The following is a 13,878-nucleotide window of genomic DNA, read 5'->3' as shown; positions in this document are numbered from 1 at the left end:
ACCTATCGTGTTCTGTCTATTTTACACCACTAAACAACTTCCTAGACTAGCACTTACGTTTTACTTAATTATACATCAGTAGAATGTTTTGAAAATATATACACATGCATTTCTCTTGAGCAAATTAATATTTCTTAAAGCCATTCAGCCCGAAATATGACATGTTATAGTTTAATTCAACAGACCCTGCCGAACATATCAGATGACACATTTGTCAGCTTATTTCCCTTACTGTAGAAATTCAACAAGATATAATAGACAGCGGCTAATGCACTGTTATTATATTTTGTGTGGATAAAATATAAATGAAGAGATATGGCTATCACTTGAAATGAACATTTGACTTTCAATATAAGCAGACAAACAATATGATTTAACATCAATATTTCTTCACAAAAGGACACAACACGTTCATATACCACAGTCTAGAGCGCAGCCGCCATCCTTGACTATAAAGGCCAGAGTTTCCATCGATCATTGTCACGTTTCATCCTTTACCAAGAATAAGTCTCGTTCTTCGTTAAAGTGTAGTAACAGAACCGTGTATGCACACACACACACACACACACACACATGAACACACACAGATATATGTATATGTATACGTATACGTATACATATACATATGCATACACATACACATACACATACACATACACATACACATACACATACACATACACACACACACACACACACACACATATATATATATATATATATATATATATATATATTATATATATATACCGCAATCACTGTATTCATTGAAAATATATGATGACTAGATAAATCTATATATTTTTGGTCAGTGACCAAATATAGGTCACGTGACACAAGCCCGACTCGACTCGAGTATTTCAGACTAGATTTTCAAAAAAACATACTCTTTAAATAATTTGTTTTTGTATAGTAAATGCAAATAAAGTTTAGTTTTGCGATAACTACAACACTTGTATATTTGTTTATGAATTGGAGTTTTAAAACGCTTTTTCAGTGTGACAGAATGTAGCTAGCGTCTTACAAAGAATTACGTCATGTATCATGTATGACGTCATACGGCAAAAGCCTTGCTAGGTTGACGATATTGATTTGCGTACACAAAAATGGAATAATTATTTTTCGACTATTCCTGTAGGATTGCAGGATAAAAGAAATGACTGGTTGCTGTCTTAAGATATCGGCTTTATCCTGCTCAGGTCGAATGGCGAAGGTAGTTCGGCAGAGCCTCGCTGCATTCGCCATTCTAACCTTCGCAGGATAAAGCAGCTATCTTAAGACAATAACTAATTATTCCATACATATATATATATATATATATATATATATATATATATATATATATATATATATATATATATATATATACATATATATAATGCAAAGCATTGTCACGTAACAGACGTCTATTGAGTACCTATTGAATCTGAACGCAAATAGAATTATCAAAATTGTCATCTCTGCATATGCAAGGTGGTTTGACAATACTTTGATTCACGAGTCCAAGTCCAGTCTTTCATCATTAGGAACCTTCTTACTTTGTACTGATGTTTCGTACTTTGTACTGATGTTTCGTACTTTGTACTGATGTGTCTTACTTTGTAATGATGTCATCATGATCTGGAAAACACATTTGTTTGATCCTCCTTTGATCCGATGCACTATTTTAAAAGCAGAACACGAGATTATAATGACGCTTTCGCAGACATCTTTGTTTGGATGTCTTTTCTGGAAACAACCTGTCATTATAAAGACAATCTGTCACACTCAGACCGACACAGCACTTTGATTTTCACTTATATATTAACGAACAGGAGAAAATTACACCCTGAATCATAAATACCATCAGACGATAGAACTCGCTGAGACGATGATCCTTTGTGTGCACAGCTTGTTTGCCAACTGTAACCATTCTCGTTCACATGAGTAGTTTGGTGAAAGTTACAAAGCCAAGTAAATACTAAGATGTAAACAGAAATGTAAAATAAAAAATATTAGAACTGTATGCAACAGAGTGGACGCTGACGAACACATCTAGCATTGGTGATATCAGAATATTATCAGAGCCGCGGACGTAGAACAGCTGTATATCAGAGCAACTTCGTCTCTTGTGTGAGCACACGCAAGAAAACCCACAGGCACATACATGGTACACACTGCAAACCTCTCTCATCAATATGAATTTCTGTTCAAATGTGACGAAACATCAACCACAAGCAAACCTCGCCTATTAAAGGGAGCTATCACTCTCGCTCCCCATCACTCCCTTGAGACTAGTTCTGTCATGTGAATTTGTATGGTACCATTATGATAACATCATAAATGTCTTCCCATAATCTCAGTTAGGGAAGCAATTAATCACATTAAGTTTGTTTTATCCATGGCAAGGTCTGCATAAGCACTCAAAAGATTTAACACTGAGCAATAGATCCACAATCCTTTGGAAGTTCAACGTCAGGACGACTCTTACACAGAGTAACAAACACAATCTCCAAAACCTTTCAATGGACCATTCATTGAGTGATTATAACATGTTTTCGTCCTCGAATGATTACAACATGTTTTCTTCCTTGAGTGATTACAACTTGTTTTCTTCCTCGTGTGAATACAACATGTTTTGTTCCTCGACTGATTACAAAAGGTTTTCTTCCTCGTGTGAATACAACATGTTTTGTTCCTCGAGTGATTACAAAAGGTTTTGTTCCTCGTGTGATTACAACATGTTTTCTTCCTCGAGCGATTATAACATGTTTTCTTCCTCGAGTGATCACAATATGTTTTCTTCCTCGAGTGATTACATGTTTTCTTACTCGTGTGATTACATGTTTTCTTTCTCGAGTGATTAGTACATGTTTTCTTCCTCGAAAGATCACAACATGTTTCTTCCTCGAGAGATTACAACATGTTTTTTCCTCGAGTGATCACAACATGTTTCTTCCTAGAGTGGTTACAACATGCTGTCTTCCTCGAGTGATCACAACATGTTTTCTTCCCCGAGTGATTACATGTTTTCGTCCTCAAGTGATTACAACATGTTTTCTTCCTCAAGTGATTACAACATGTTTTCTTCCTCAATGACTCGGGACGCGCCACTGTTGCGCATGCTGGCGCTGCCGTTGTACTTGCCGTTGATGCTGGTGAAAGCGATGCTCGTGCTGGGAGGGTCGCGGATGCTGGAGCGTGCCGGGGATCCTATGAACGACGTCTTCGTGTACCTCGACGTGATGCTACGACTCTCCTGGATGTTGCTCACCTTCTTGCGCAGGACAGCCTTCACCTGGGAGGCAAACAGCATGTATGATCATTAAAAGGGGACAGTGTTAGATTTTGCAAACGTAAAACTTTAAGTTACTTTCTAAAAGGCATATGAATTTTCTTTTCTTTTTATGGCATGATACACACACATACATATACAAAGATGAATGGATGGATGGATAGATAAATTACTGGATGCAGAAATGGTTGGATGGAACGAGAAATAGTCCAATGAGCCTACCGACGGAGATCGATCCCAGACCGAGAGCGCATCAGGCGATTGCTTTACCACTGGGCTATATTCTGCCCTCACTTTCGCCTGTGATGCAAACAATAAAACATGTTTGATCAAAGGGTCAATGTACGGTTTTGCAAAAGGGTGACTGTATGGAAGTAAATAGTTTGTTAAGCTGATTTCTAAAAGCCATATCAATATTCTGTTCACTTTATGTAGCGATACACACATATACTCCCCCACACGTATATATTCACGCAAATGGGTGGATGGATGGATGGATGTACTGGCATACAGAGACAGACATACAGGTAGATAGATAGGTAAAGTTTGTTTTGTTTAACGACACCACTAGAGCACATTGATATATTAATCATCGGCTATTGTTTGATGTCAAACATTTGGTGATTCTGATTCATAGTCAATAGAGGAAACCCGCTACATTTTCTTAATGCAGAAAGGGATCTTTTATATGCACTTTCCTGCAGTCAGGAAAGCACATACCAGTTGTGGTGCACTGATTGGAAGGAGAAAAAACAGTCAGTCGAACGGATCCACTGAGGTGGTTCAATCCTGCAACGCAATCACCTCAAGTGAGTGGTCAACCGACTGAGCTAAATCCTGCCTCAGATAGATAGATAGATAGATAGATAGATAGATGGATGAATAAGCATACAACACCCGTAGATAGATAGATGGATAGATAGATAGATAGATAGATAGATAGATAGATAGATGGATGGATGGATGGATGGATGAATAAGCATACAACACCCGTAGATAGATAGATAGATAGATAGATAGATAGATAGATAGATAGATGGATGAATAAGCATACAACACCCGTATATAGATAGATAGATAGATGGATAGATAGATAGATAGATAGATAGATAAATAGATGAATAAGCATACAACACCCGTAGATAGATAGATGGATGAATAAGCATACAACACCCGTAGATAGATAGATAGATAGATAGATAGACATACAGACAGACATATTGATAGTTAGATATATAGACAGCTATACAGGGACACATATACATCAATCAATATATACCTTAATGGAAATCGATATGAGATAATTTCAAGAGGTATGTAACTTTCAAACACGTGGGCTTTATTATGGGTTTATTCTTTTCAATGAGTTGGCTATATGTGAACGAACTATATATAACAACGTTGGTCACCTAAATCTCAAATCAAACACATGCACTAATACACTAGATCACAAACACGCTACATCCATCCATACACCATACCGAAAATATCTATAGCTGCTTTAAATAGAATAAATAACGAGAAATGGTGACACTAGAATTATCATGAGAGGGTGAATATAAGGAGGTCTGGTATTGACGTTTTCATCTGGAGATGCAAACTGGAAATAATCTCTACAGACAGCTCACTCTCAACACTAATCAAACTCACATAAAAGAAATATTAATTCTCTGATTTATTCCCCCATTCCAGGTTTTGTTAAAGTGGAATAAATCCACCAAAGTAAAATATTAATTCTTTGATTTATTTCCCGATTCCTCGGTTTGTCAAAGAGGAATAAACCCCATGGTATTCTTCAGTTATTGGTAGGCTATCAGTTATATGTGGAACTGAATCCAGACCTTGGAATCAAATCCGATAATGTGATGTAAACGTGTAGTCAGTGCCGGATTTATAAGGGGGCAAAGGGGGCAATTTCACCGGGCCCCATTGCCAAAGGGGCCCCCCAGACTAAGAACTTCCTTTATCAAAAAAATTTAGTAATTATAAAATTAGTTAATTTTTTATTTGTCATGTAATTTAATTTCTATGTTGAGGGGCCCTCCGAACCTAAAGTGCCCCAGGCCCCCAAGGTCTAAATCCGACCCTGCGTGTAATGCTGTTCGGCTTTCTGATATCATTTAAAACATTTTTATTTGAAAAAAGCCTTGCGACTCTTTAGCTATAGCGAACAGAAATATACGCCTCCACAATGTATATTTTTAATGTGGTCACGAGTGCATTTTTCACAGACAGCGTAGTACATACCATAGCATATGATATACTATTCGTGGAGCACCAATTGGGTCAATCCACTGACGGGAATTGAACCTACAAGCCATAGTAAGTACTCTGCTACTGAGTACAACCCTATATGGTATGGCATGCAATTTGTTTCTACTGAAATGTTTCCTCCCCTTTGTATTAACCACTGACAACTTGCTATATCGGGTGGCCCTACTGAATATGGAATTTGTATACAACAATGTATAGGGACTGTAACTTTGATATTTGACACCCATTACTTTCAAATATCCATATATTAATGGCGTAAAATATCAAAATTACAGTCCCCACACTTTTTTTTTAATAATTCCATATTCAGTAGGGTTATCGTGTTTTTCCGCCTACCCGATATAATTGGAACAAAACCCAAAACACACCGAAGCTGTTTTTTAAGAAGCGATCTTAGCGCTAAGATCAGCTTGAGTTCCCAATTACCTTATTCGCTAAGAACACCTTAGGTTCATAAGGTAGATATTCACTTAAGGCGATCTTAGGGCTAAGATGGCTTCATGGAACCGTGCCCACATCTGTAGTTCGCGTCAACACAGACGCAGGGCGCTTTGTCACATTCATTTCCGTGCGTTCCTTTCTCGATCGGTACCATACTCGCCAGACCCAAACCCTGACCAAGACCCAGCTCCGGTATACTTAACAAACGTCAAAGAATCCGCCATCAGATACTCACCTCACCATTGAGAAAACAGTAGAATACCGCCACAAACAGACCCTAGGGGAAAAAAGAATGAAATGTTTTATTTAATGATGTACTCGACATTGTTTACTGTTACATATATATAGGATATCTAACATATGATTAAGGACCACAGTGATGATGAGAGACGAAATCCCATGGACTATTGTTTTCCATTAGCAACATGAATGAATGTTTAACGACACCCGAGAACGAAAATACAATGACTACAGGGTGTCAAACTAAGGTAAATGCAAAAACGAAGTGTCCATTAGTAACGATGCAGTCGAATTCAATGCAGTCGAATGGGCGTTTGGCAAAATAATTGTCGATTCCATGAATGTCTGTTTAGTAGCTCGTCTATAGGAGGACAGCCACTTATGAGGAGATCTTTTACTCGACAATACACCCTGTACTTATTCTAATGAGCTCTGTCCGCTGCTAGTTTTGATTTAGTAACCTATTGGAAGTGGCAGTCCTCTTTGTGACGACGCAAGAAGGATGACATCTCCCGTAAAGCATCTTCTCTGGAGTTGGTGTCTATAGACACAAGTTCGTGGAATCAACCACTCTTTTGCCAAATGCCTGTTCGACTCTTCATTGTGCAGAGTTACGGCGCTGGTCACAAATTACGGTTTTTTATATCAGATTTAATATCGATTAGTATATCCATTTGTTTCGGCCTGTGACCGGGGACACCAAGTGAAGGATGAATGTGAGGTACCTGGAAGGACTGCAGCAAGGCGTTGGCGTACTGGAAGACTGTGTGCACCACGTGGTTGTTGCTCGGCGGGATGAGGAAGAGCACGTACGTCACTCCAAGCAGAGGAAACAGGATGATGGTCGCCTTCACGGCTTTTCTGAAATACACGTAGCAAATACACTGGTTATTATATGCATACGGGGCAGCGCTCCCATTTTTGTCAAGGGAAACAGGTATTTGGTCAAATTATTAATAAAATAAACAAAAATGCCCGAATCTGGATACAATTTTACAAGGTTTATTTATATTTACCTTACTACCAAACAGCTATGGATTCCAAACGAATCGCTACACATTTTTATATGGATTAATTTTAGAATCAGACAATCAACTGTCACGACTGTCAACGTTGTAATTTCCCTCACTCCCAACGTACGACGGTTGTGTTCAGATCAACAACTAATCGGTCGTAGGAGTCCATTGCGACTAGAATCAAGCGCTCAGACTAGCAACTGTACAGTCGAGAGATCGGTGAGTTGGCCAACTTAGTCGTGACAGTTGGTAGTCTGACACTAGCATAATAATATTGTGAATAATGGAAGTGCATAGTGAAACGTTTCCAAGACAGCTAATGTTTCCCGAAGGAAGGAAGGAAATATTTTAGTTAACGACGCACTCAACACATTTTATATGGCGTCAGACATATGGTTAAGGACCACACATATATTGAAAGAGGAAACCCGCTGTCGCCACTTCATGGGCTAGTCTTTTTTATTAGCAGCAAGGGATCTTTTATATGCACCATCCCACAGATAGGGTAGTACATATCACGGCCTTTGATATACCAGTTGTGGTGCACTGGCTGGAACGAGAAATAGCCCAATGGGCCCACCGACGGGAATCGATCCCAGACCGATCGCGCATCGAGCGGGCGCTTTACCACTGGGCTACGTCCCGCCCACTTTTTCCCGAACGTCTCCATCGCTTTTTGCATGAAAGCCCAGATTTGCCTAGCACCGCGGGCAGTGTGTGTGGGTTGGGGGCAGGGGGGTGGGGGTGGAGGGTGTTAGGGAATGAGGTTAATGGACGTGGAAGTGGTGGTGGTGGTGGTGGTAATGGTGGTGGTGGAGATGGAGGGAGGGCCTATGATTATACGAGTAGTAAGATAAATAGTATCTAAAAGGTTTTAAAGACATTTAAACGTCTTTTCCGAGTGTTTTTCCAACACTCAAAAGTGTTTACAGATGCACTTGCACAATAACGTATACACCTGTATATTAAGATGGCAGTGGGATGTTGTAATGTTACATTCAGTGTACGGTTTGACTGTGGCGTATAGGTCATCACCACGAAGTGTTTAAAACTGATATCCAACATATGTGGTATTATCACCACGTGATAACAGAAATCTTACATAGTGTTTTGTTCAACGCGTGTGTAAAACTAACTACATGTACTAGTATACTAAAGTCGCCATACACGGCAGTGGTACATTAGTTTATAGCTGATGTTATTTTTTCTGAATATTTATATTACACATTTTGTAACAAATTATTGAGACATTACTATTCATAATACTGTTTAAACCAAAATTAAACTATATTTTAGTTTTTAAGTTTTAGCACGTTTCAGCCACCATAGTTTTCACAATGGCTGCGTTATAATGTAAACTGTTGGAATCAAAAGTATTGAAGTCGATTCCGCCCAAGGGTGTTCGGGTCCTGGTTGGAGTTTTTGGGTGTTTAGTTAGACTGTACATAAAGACGACACACAATACAGCGTAGCGCGCGTGACGTCACACTGACGAGTTTCATCCACTGGTACTAATTAAACACACAGCAACTCCAACCAGGACCCGAACGCCCCTGGTTCCGCCGTCCATGATGTTGCAATAAAAGAAATATAATGTTTCACCATTATTACTAACGACATAGTGTCCTATGGTGTAGGAACATAACACGAAACAAAAATAACCCTCAATGAGTCTAGCTTGTGAAATATGTCTTGCGCTATGCAAACATGGCGATTAAAAAGAGTCTTAAAACTTCAATTATAACATCATCAGCAAAAATATTGCTTTTAATGGTCAATACCTAACTGTAAGTAAATGATGATGAATGTTTATACTGTAAAATAAACGTTCACAATGTAAATACTAACAGCTTCTGAGCAGTTTTCAGTTTACGAGAAACAGCTGCTGGGAGTCTATTAAAGATCAACATTAATCATGGCAGGATGTACTAATGGCGCCACCACATCGAATGTTACGACTATTCCATAAGGTGGTAATTGTCAGCTGTTTGAACCTAACAAATTAAAATAACATCTCTGTCTCTCTGTACCTGTGTCTGTCTCTCTATCGATATCTGTCTGGCTACTCTTTCTTTGTCTGTCTGTATGTCTGTCTGTCTGTCTGTCTCTCTCTCTGTATCTCTCTCTCTCTCTCTCTCTCTCTCTCTCTCTCTCTCTCTCTGTGTGAGTCTCAGTCTGTCTCTCTGTCTCTCTCTCTGTCTGTCTGTCTGTCTGTCTCTCTCTCTCTCTCTCTCTCTCTCTCTCTCTCTCTCTCTCTCTCTCTCTCTCTCTCTTCTCTCTCTCTCTCTCTCTCTCTCTCTCTCTCTCTCTCTCTCTCTCTCTCTCTCTCTCTCTCTCTCTCTCTCTCTCTCTCTCTCTCTCTCTCTCTCTCACACACACACACACACACACACAAACACACACACACACACACACACACACAGCACAGGAATGCAGATATGATACAGTCGCTAACGCAAATTCATACACACACACGTGCACGTGTGAACATGCACACACATACATACACAACCAAAAAAGAAGAAAATACGTTTTTAATAAAGGTCTATGAAAATAAAATGTGTTTTACAGCACAGAGTTGACTGTATTAACATTACCTGTACTGTCTTGTCTCGATGTTTGGTGATGCTTTCAGCTTTGTTATCAGTACCCAGATAATTGAGGCCAGAAAGAACATATTACTCTGGAAGACAGACATGGAAAAGATGCAGTTAATTAAATAATTAAAATGAATTACTACAAATTCAAAACTCATGAAAATAACACTGCAAAATAAAATATAGTGAACAACAAAAGAAATATACGGAAGCGCATTATGCGAATCATTTAACATACTTTTTTTATTATAAAATTAATTTGGTAAATAGCCTGTCAAATGGGCTTAAAATGTTCACAAGACGTTGATAATTTTAATAAATATAAAACTTAATAGGATTAACCCTGAACATTTTAAAAATAAATTAAAAAAAACTCAAATAATACTCGCGTTTCTTGTGTTGATCAGTATTTATTTAAGGCTAATACTCTGAAGAAATAATTATGATAAAAATGTGCCTGATCCATTTGTTTGAATCAATGTAATTATAGATGCGTATGCAAATTGTGAATCTACTTTATACACTCTTTCGTTCAACGTGTGTCTTAGCGTCTTCAAAAAATAAGTACGTGTATATTGAAATACAATTTGCACAGATTAAAGATTAATGTTGTAATTTTTTTTTAGAATATTCGTTTTGTAATGAAACCATGCTAGACAGAACACCGGAAATCGGTTTCTGTTTTATTAGTTATTGTCTGTGAAAACATTCTGAAATCCTTACCACTAAAACCCAAAAGATGGGCACATGTAGAATGAAACCGTAGTGTGTTTGAGATGGAAACCAGCAACTGCAATTAAATACAGAAAATAAGTTCCAGTTTTACCAACGAGCACTCACACCAAATCAATTACCATTGGCGATAATGCTAACATCATCCAAAGTAACGTAAACACCGACGAATGCACACAAAGAGATTGCAGTCCGTATTTAATCTTCTCGCACGGAAATGGGTGCTACACGGAATTTAAAAAGATTTAAATAAAGTTATTACTAGCAATCTCATTTCGTTGAAAACTGCAGTTGCAATTTTTATGTATCTTATACGGGTTTTAATCCTCAGAGGTCGATACATAACACCTGCACATTGAATTTACGAGTATTAGAAAGAAAAACCAGAGCTGAAAGTACTGCATTGGGAAAATGTTTGTGCAACTGTAAACCCCTTAATCAGGCCAAAGGAAAGATATCTGGAGTCGGGGATACAATCTGTAGTGTGGGCGCAAGCCAGGTGTCGATCAAAACAGCCGTACGGTATCGGCCTGTTATTTGGTGCCAAATACATTTCAGTTGCATTCGGTGATGTTGTTTTGTTTTTGTTATTGTAGTTTTTGTTTGTTTGCATAAGCGTATGAGAATGGGGGCGGGGGTAACTGCCCCCCCCCCCCCCCCCCTTCCCCCTAGTGCTGAAGCAAGTCCTCAAAAGCGGGCAAAAACGATAGAGATATTCGGGCAAAATGTGCTAATCTGAGGAAAAAGTAATTGTAATCCATGTAAAATTGCGTAGTGATCCGTTTGTAGCTGTCGTTATCCAGATTCGGGAAATTGCGTTTAATTTGGACAAAAACCAGTCTGCTACCCACTCCCCTTCAAAAAATAGGAACCCATACGCTTATTATGTTTGTTTGTTTGGTAGATGTATTGTATTTTGGTCGTCGTGGTGGTGGTGGTATGTGTGTGTTGAGAGAGAGAGAGAGAGAGAGAGAGAGAGAGAGGAGAGAGAGAGAGAGAGAGAGAGAGAGAGAGAGAGAGAGAGAGAGAGAGAGAGAGAGAGAGAGAGAGAGAGACTATTATAGCAAATCGCCAGCACAGGCGCCAAAAACCTTTCTTCTGCATCCATATATGGACACGGACCTTTGTAGTAATGTTGATATAAAGTGCTCCTACTGGCAGTAGCTAGTGGGAATTCCCTATTAGCTCAGTTGGTAGAGTACTGGAATTTCGTAATGAGAGTCCACTGAGGGGAATCGAACCACTGAGGGGAATCGAACCACGGACTCTCAGTTCGAGAGTCCAGTACTCCATACCAACTGAGCTAATAGGGAAAGTCATAGTATACAGTTTCACACAATGAACTGTAAGTAATTTACAGACATAGTGCTTAGATTATTCTGAGGGAGATTCCTATTTAATAAAATCTAATTAAAATTAGCTCCACTATTACATGTGGATCAAACAGCAGCCCGTTGGAGCTCATGTCCAGTTGACCTTTCATTCGACCAATCAAAACCGTACTTGCAAAACCATGCCAGTGATTTGAAAAGAATTTTAAAACATTCGGGATTATGCCGAGGGTATGCGAAATGATTCGGGTGAATTACGAAGTATGCCGGAAACTAATTTCAATAATATTTTTAATATAAAATTCATTTCAAGACGAAAAAAACACCGTGATGGTATAGCCATAAAATCTGTTTATACAAGTATACAATCCAGAGTTTATTACTGCACTTTTCCCCCTGTTTTTTTCAATGTTGAAATAGACCAACAAGTTCGCCTATTGCATAAATAGTCTCGCCCGATATTTTTAGAATTTGTATGCTCCCGAATAACGCTATAAAAGGTGAAGTGTAATTGGTCGATATTTAAATTGTTATTTATAGATGAAATGTCACCAGGACATCGGAGTCCACGCAATGCTGTTAGATCTACTGTTAGAACAGTAGAGCTAATTTTAATCAGACTGTATGTAATGAAGCGTCAAAAAAATGCCATTATGTAAATATATCTATTTCTCTAACTTTGTTTTGTTCTCTTTACCGTTTACTCGTTTTAGAGGGTGGGTGGAGAAAATGTGGGCGATGCACAAACTATCAACGACGGTAATAGTTAATTAAATCAACTGACCGACCTCGGTGGCGTCGTGGTAGGCCATCGGTCTACAGGCTGGTAGGATACTGGGTTCGGATCCCAGTCGAGGCATGGTATTTTTTAATCCAGATACCGACTCCAAACCCTGAGTGAGTGCTCCGCAAGGCTCATTGGGTAGGTGTAAACCACTTGCACCGACCAGTGATCTATAACTGGTTCAACAAAGGCCATGGTTTGGTGCTATCCTGCCTGTGGGAAGCGCAAATAAAAGATTCCTTGCTGCTAATCGGAAAGAGTAGCCCATGTAGTGGCGACAGCGGGTTTCCTCTCAAAATCTGTGTGGTCCTTAACCATATGTCTGACGCCATATAACCGTAAATAAAATGTGTTGAGTGCGTCGTTAAATAAAACATTTCTTTCTTCTAAATCAACTGACCTCACACTCCCAAAAGGAAGTCCACCTGACACGAGGCCAATGAATATGCGTTATAAGAAATATCACTTGTAGACACGCGGCGCAAGCACTGCTGGATTATAATTAACCCACAGATAGCCTCTGATAAATACGATCTTTACACAATTAAACACATCTTGTAGCGCGATACCAGTGCTTCAATGAATTATGCGGGAATGCGTTACTAGAAGCACTTTCGTTGTAAAGGTATACGTAGTACGTATCCGTTCAGACGGAGGCAATAGAAAACCTGGTGTCGCAATGGTCCAGTGGGAAGGAGAGTAGTTTAGGCAGTAACACGTAATACACACACGTGGTCTTATATCTTGTCTCACAGATATACCGAACAACAAAAGAAACGCAAACTTTTAATTTATTTTTCTTTTCTTAAATTATTCACTTTAAAACCCAATATTTTTAATGTCTATTAAAATTAGAGAATAACTAGTTAAAGACATCGGATATCTGCTCTATCCTATTCGACCTGAACAGGATAAAACAGATATCCGACGTCATTAACTAGTTATTATCTGTATCCTGCAGACCATAAAAATTAAGGGAAAAAGCTATTATTTCTGGTATTTCAGCCATATTGTACGATGACCTAGTCTACGTCAAACGAGCGATTTTATAATGTAGCTATGCGTGTGACGTCAAAAGTCATATCCTGCTACTAGAAGGATATGACTTTGCTTTATCCGTCATCATAATCTGTCAATAGAAACGGTGATCGCAGGATAATAATATATCTTGTGATAATTTTCGATCCAT

General features: G+C 38.7%; 1 protein-coding gene across 1 annotated transcript in view; it reads right to left on the bottom strand.

Annotated features, from left to right (window-relative positions):
* Positions 1–3,052: 3,052 nt before the first annotated feature.
* LOC121381627 (corticotropin-releasing factor receptor 1-like) overlaps positions 3,053–13,878 on the bottom strand; it is a 154,855-nt gene continuing 144,029 nt past the window's right edge. The window contains exons 9-13 of the mRNA XM_041510963.1: positions 10,566–10,632; positions 9,843–9,928; positions 6,955–7,090; positions 6,225–6,266; positions 3,053–3,277 (exon numbers count right to left, since the gene is read on the bottom strand). Of these exons, the coding sequence (XP_041366897.1) occupies positions 3,053–3,277; positions 6,225–6,266; positions 6,955–7,090; positions 9,843–9,928; positions 10,566–10,632 (556 nt within the window). The remainder of the gene's footprint in view (positions 3,278–6,224; positions 6,267–6,954; positions 7,091–9,842; positions 9,929–10,565; positions 10,633–13,878) is intronic.

The sequence above is a fragment of the Gigantopelta aegis genome, chromosome 9 (assembly GCF_016097555.1).
Source record: "Gigantopelta aegis isolate Gae_Host chromosome 9, Gae_host_genome, whole genome shotgun sequence".
Taxonomy (NCBI): domain Eukaryota; kingdom Metazoa; phylum Mollusca; class Gastropoda; order Neomphalida; family Peltospiridae; genus Gigantopelta; species Gigantopelta aegis.
The sequence above is the reverse complement of the archived record's forward strand: the minus strand, read 5'-3'. Positions and strand labels throughout refer to the sequence as shown.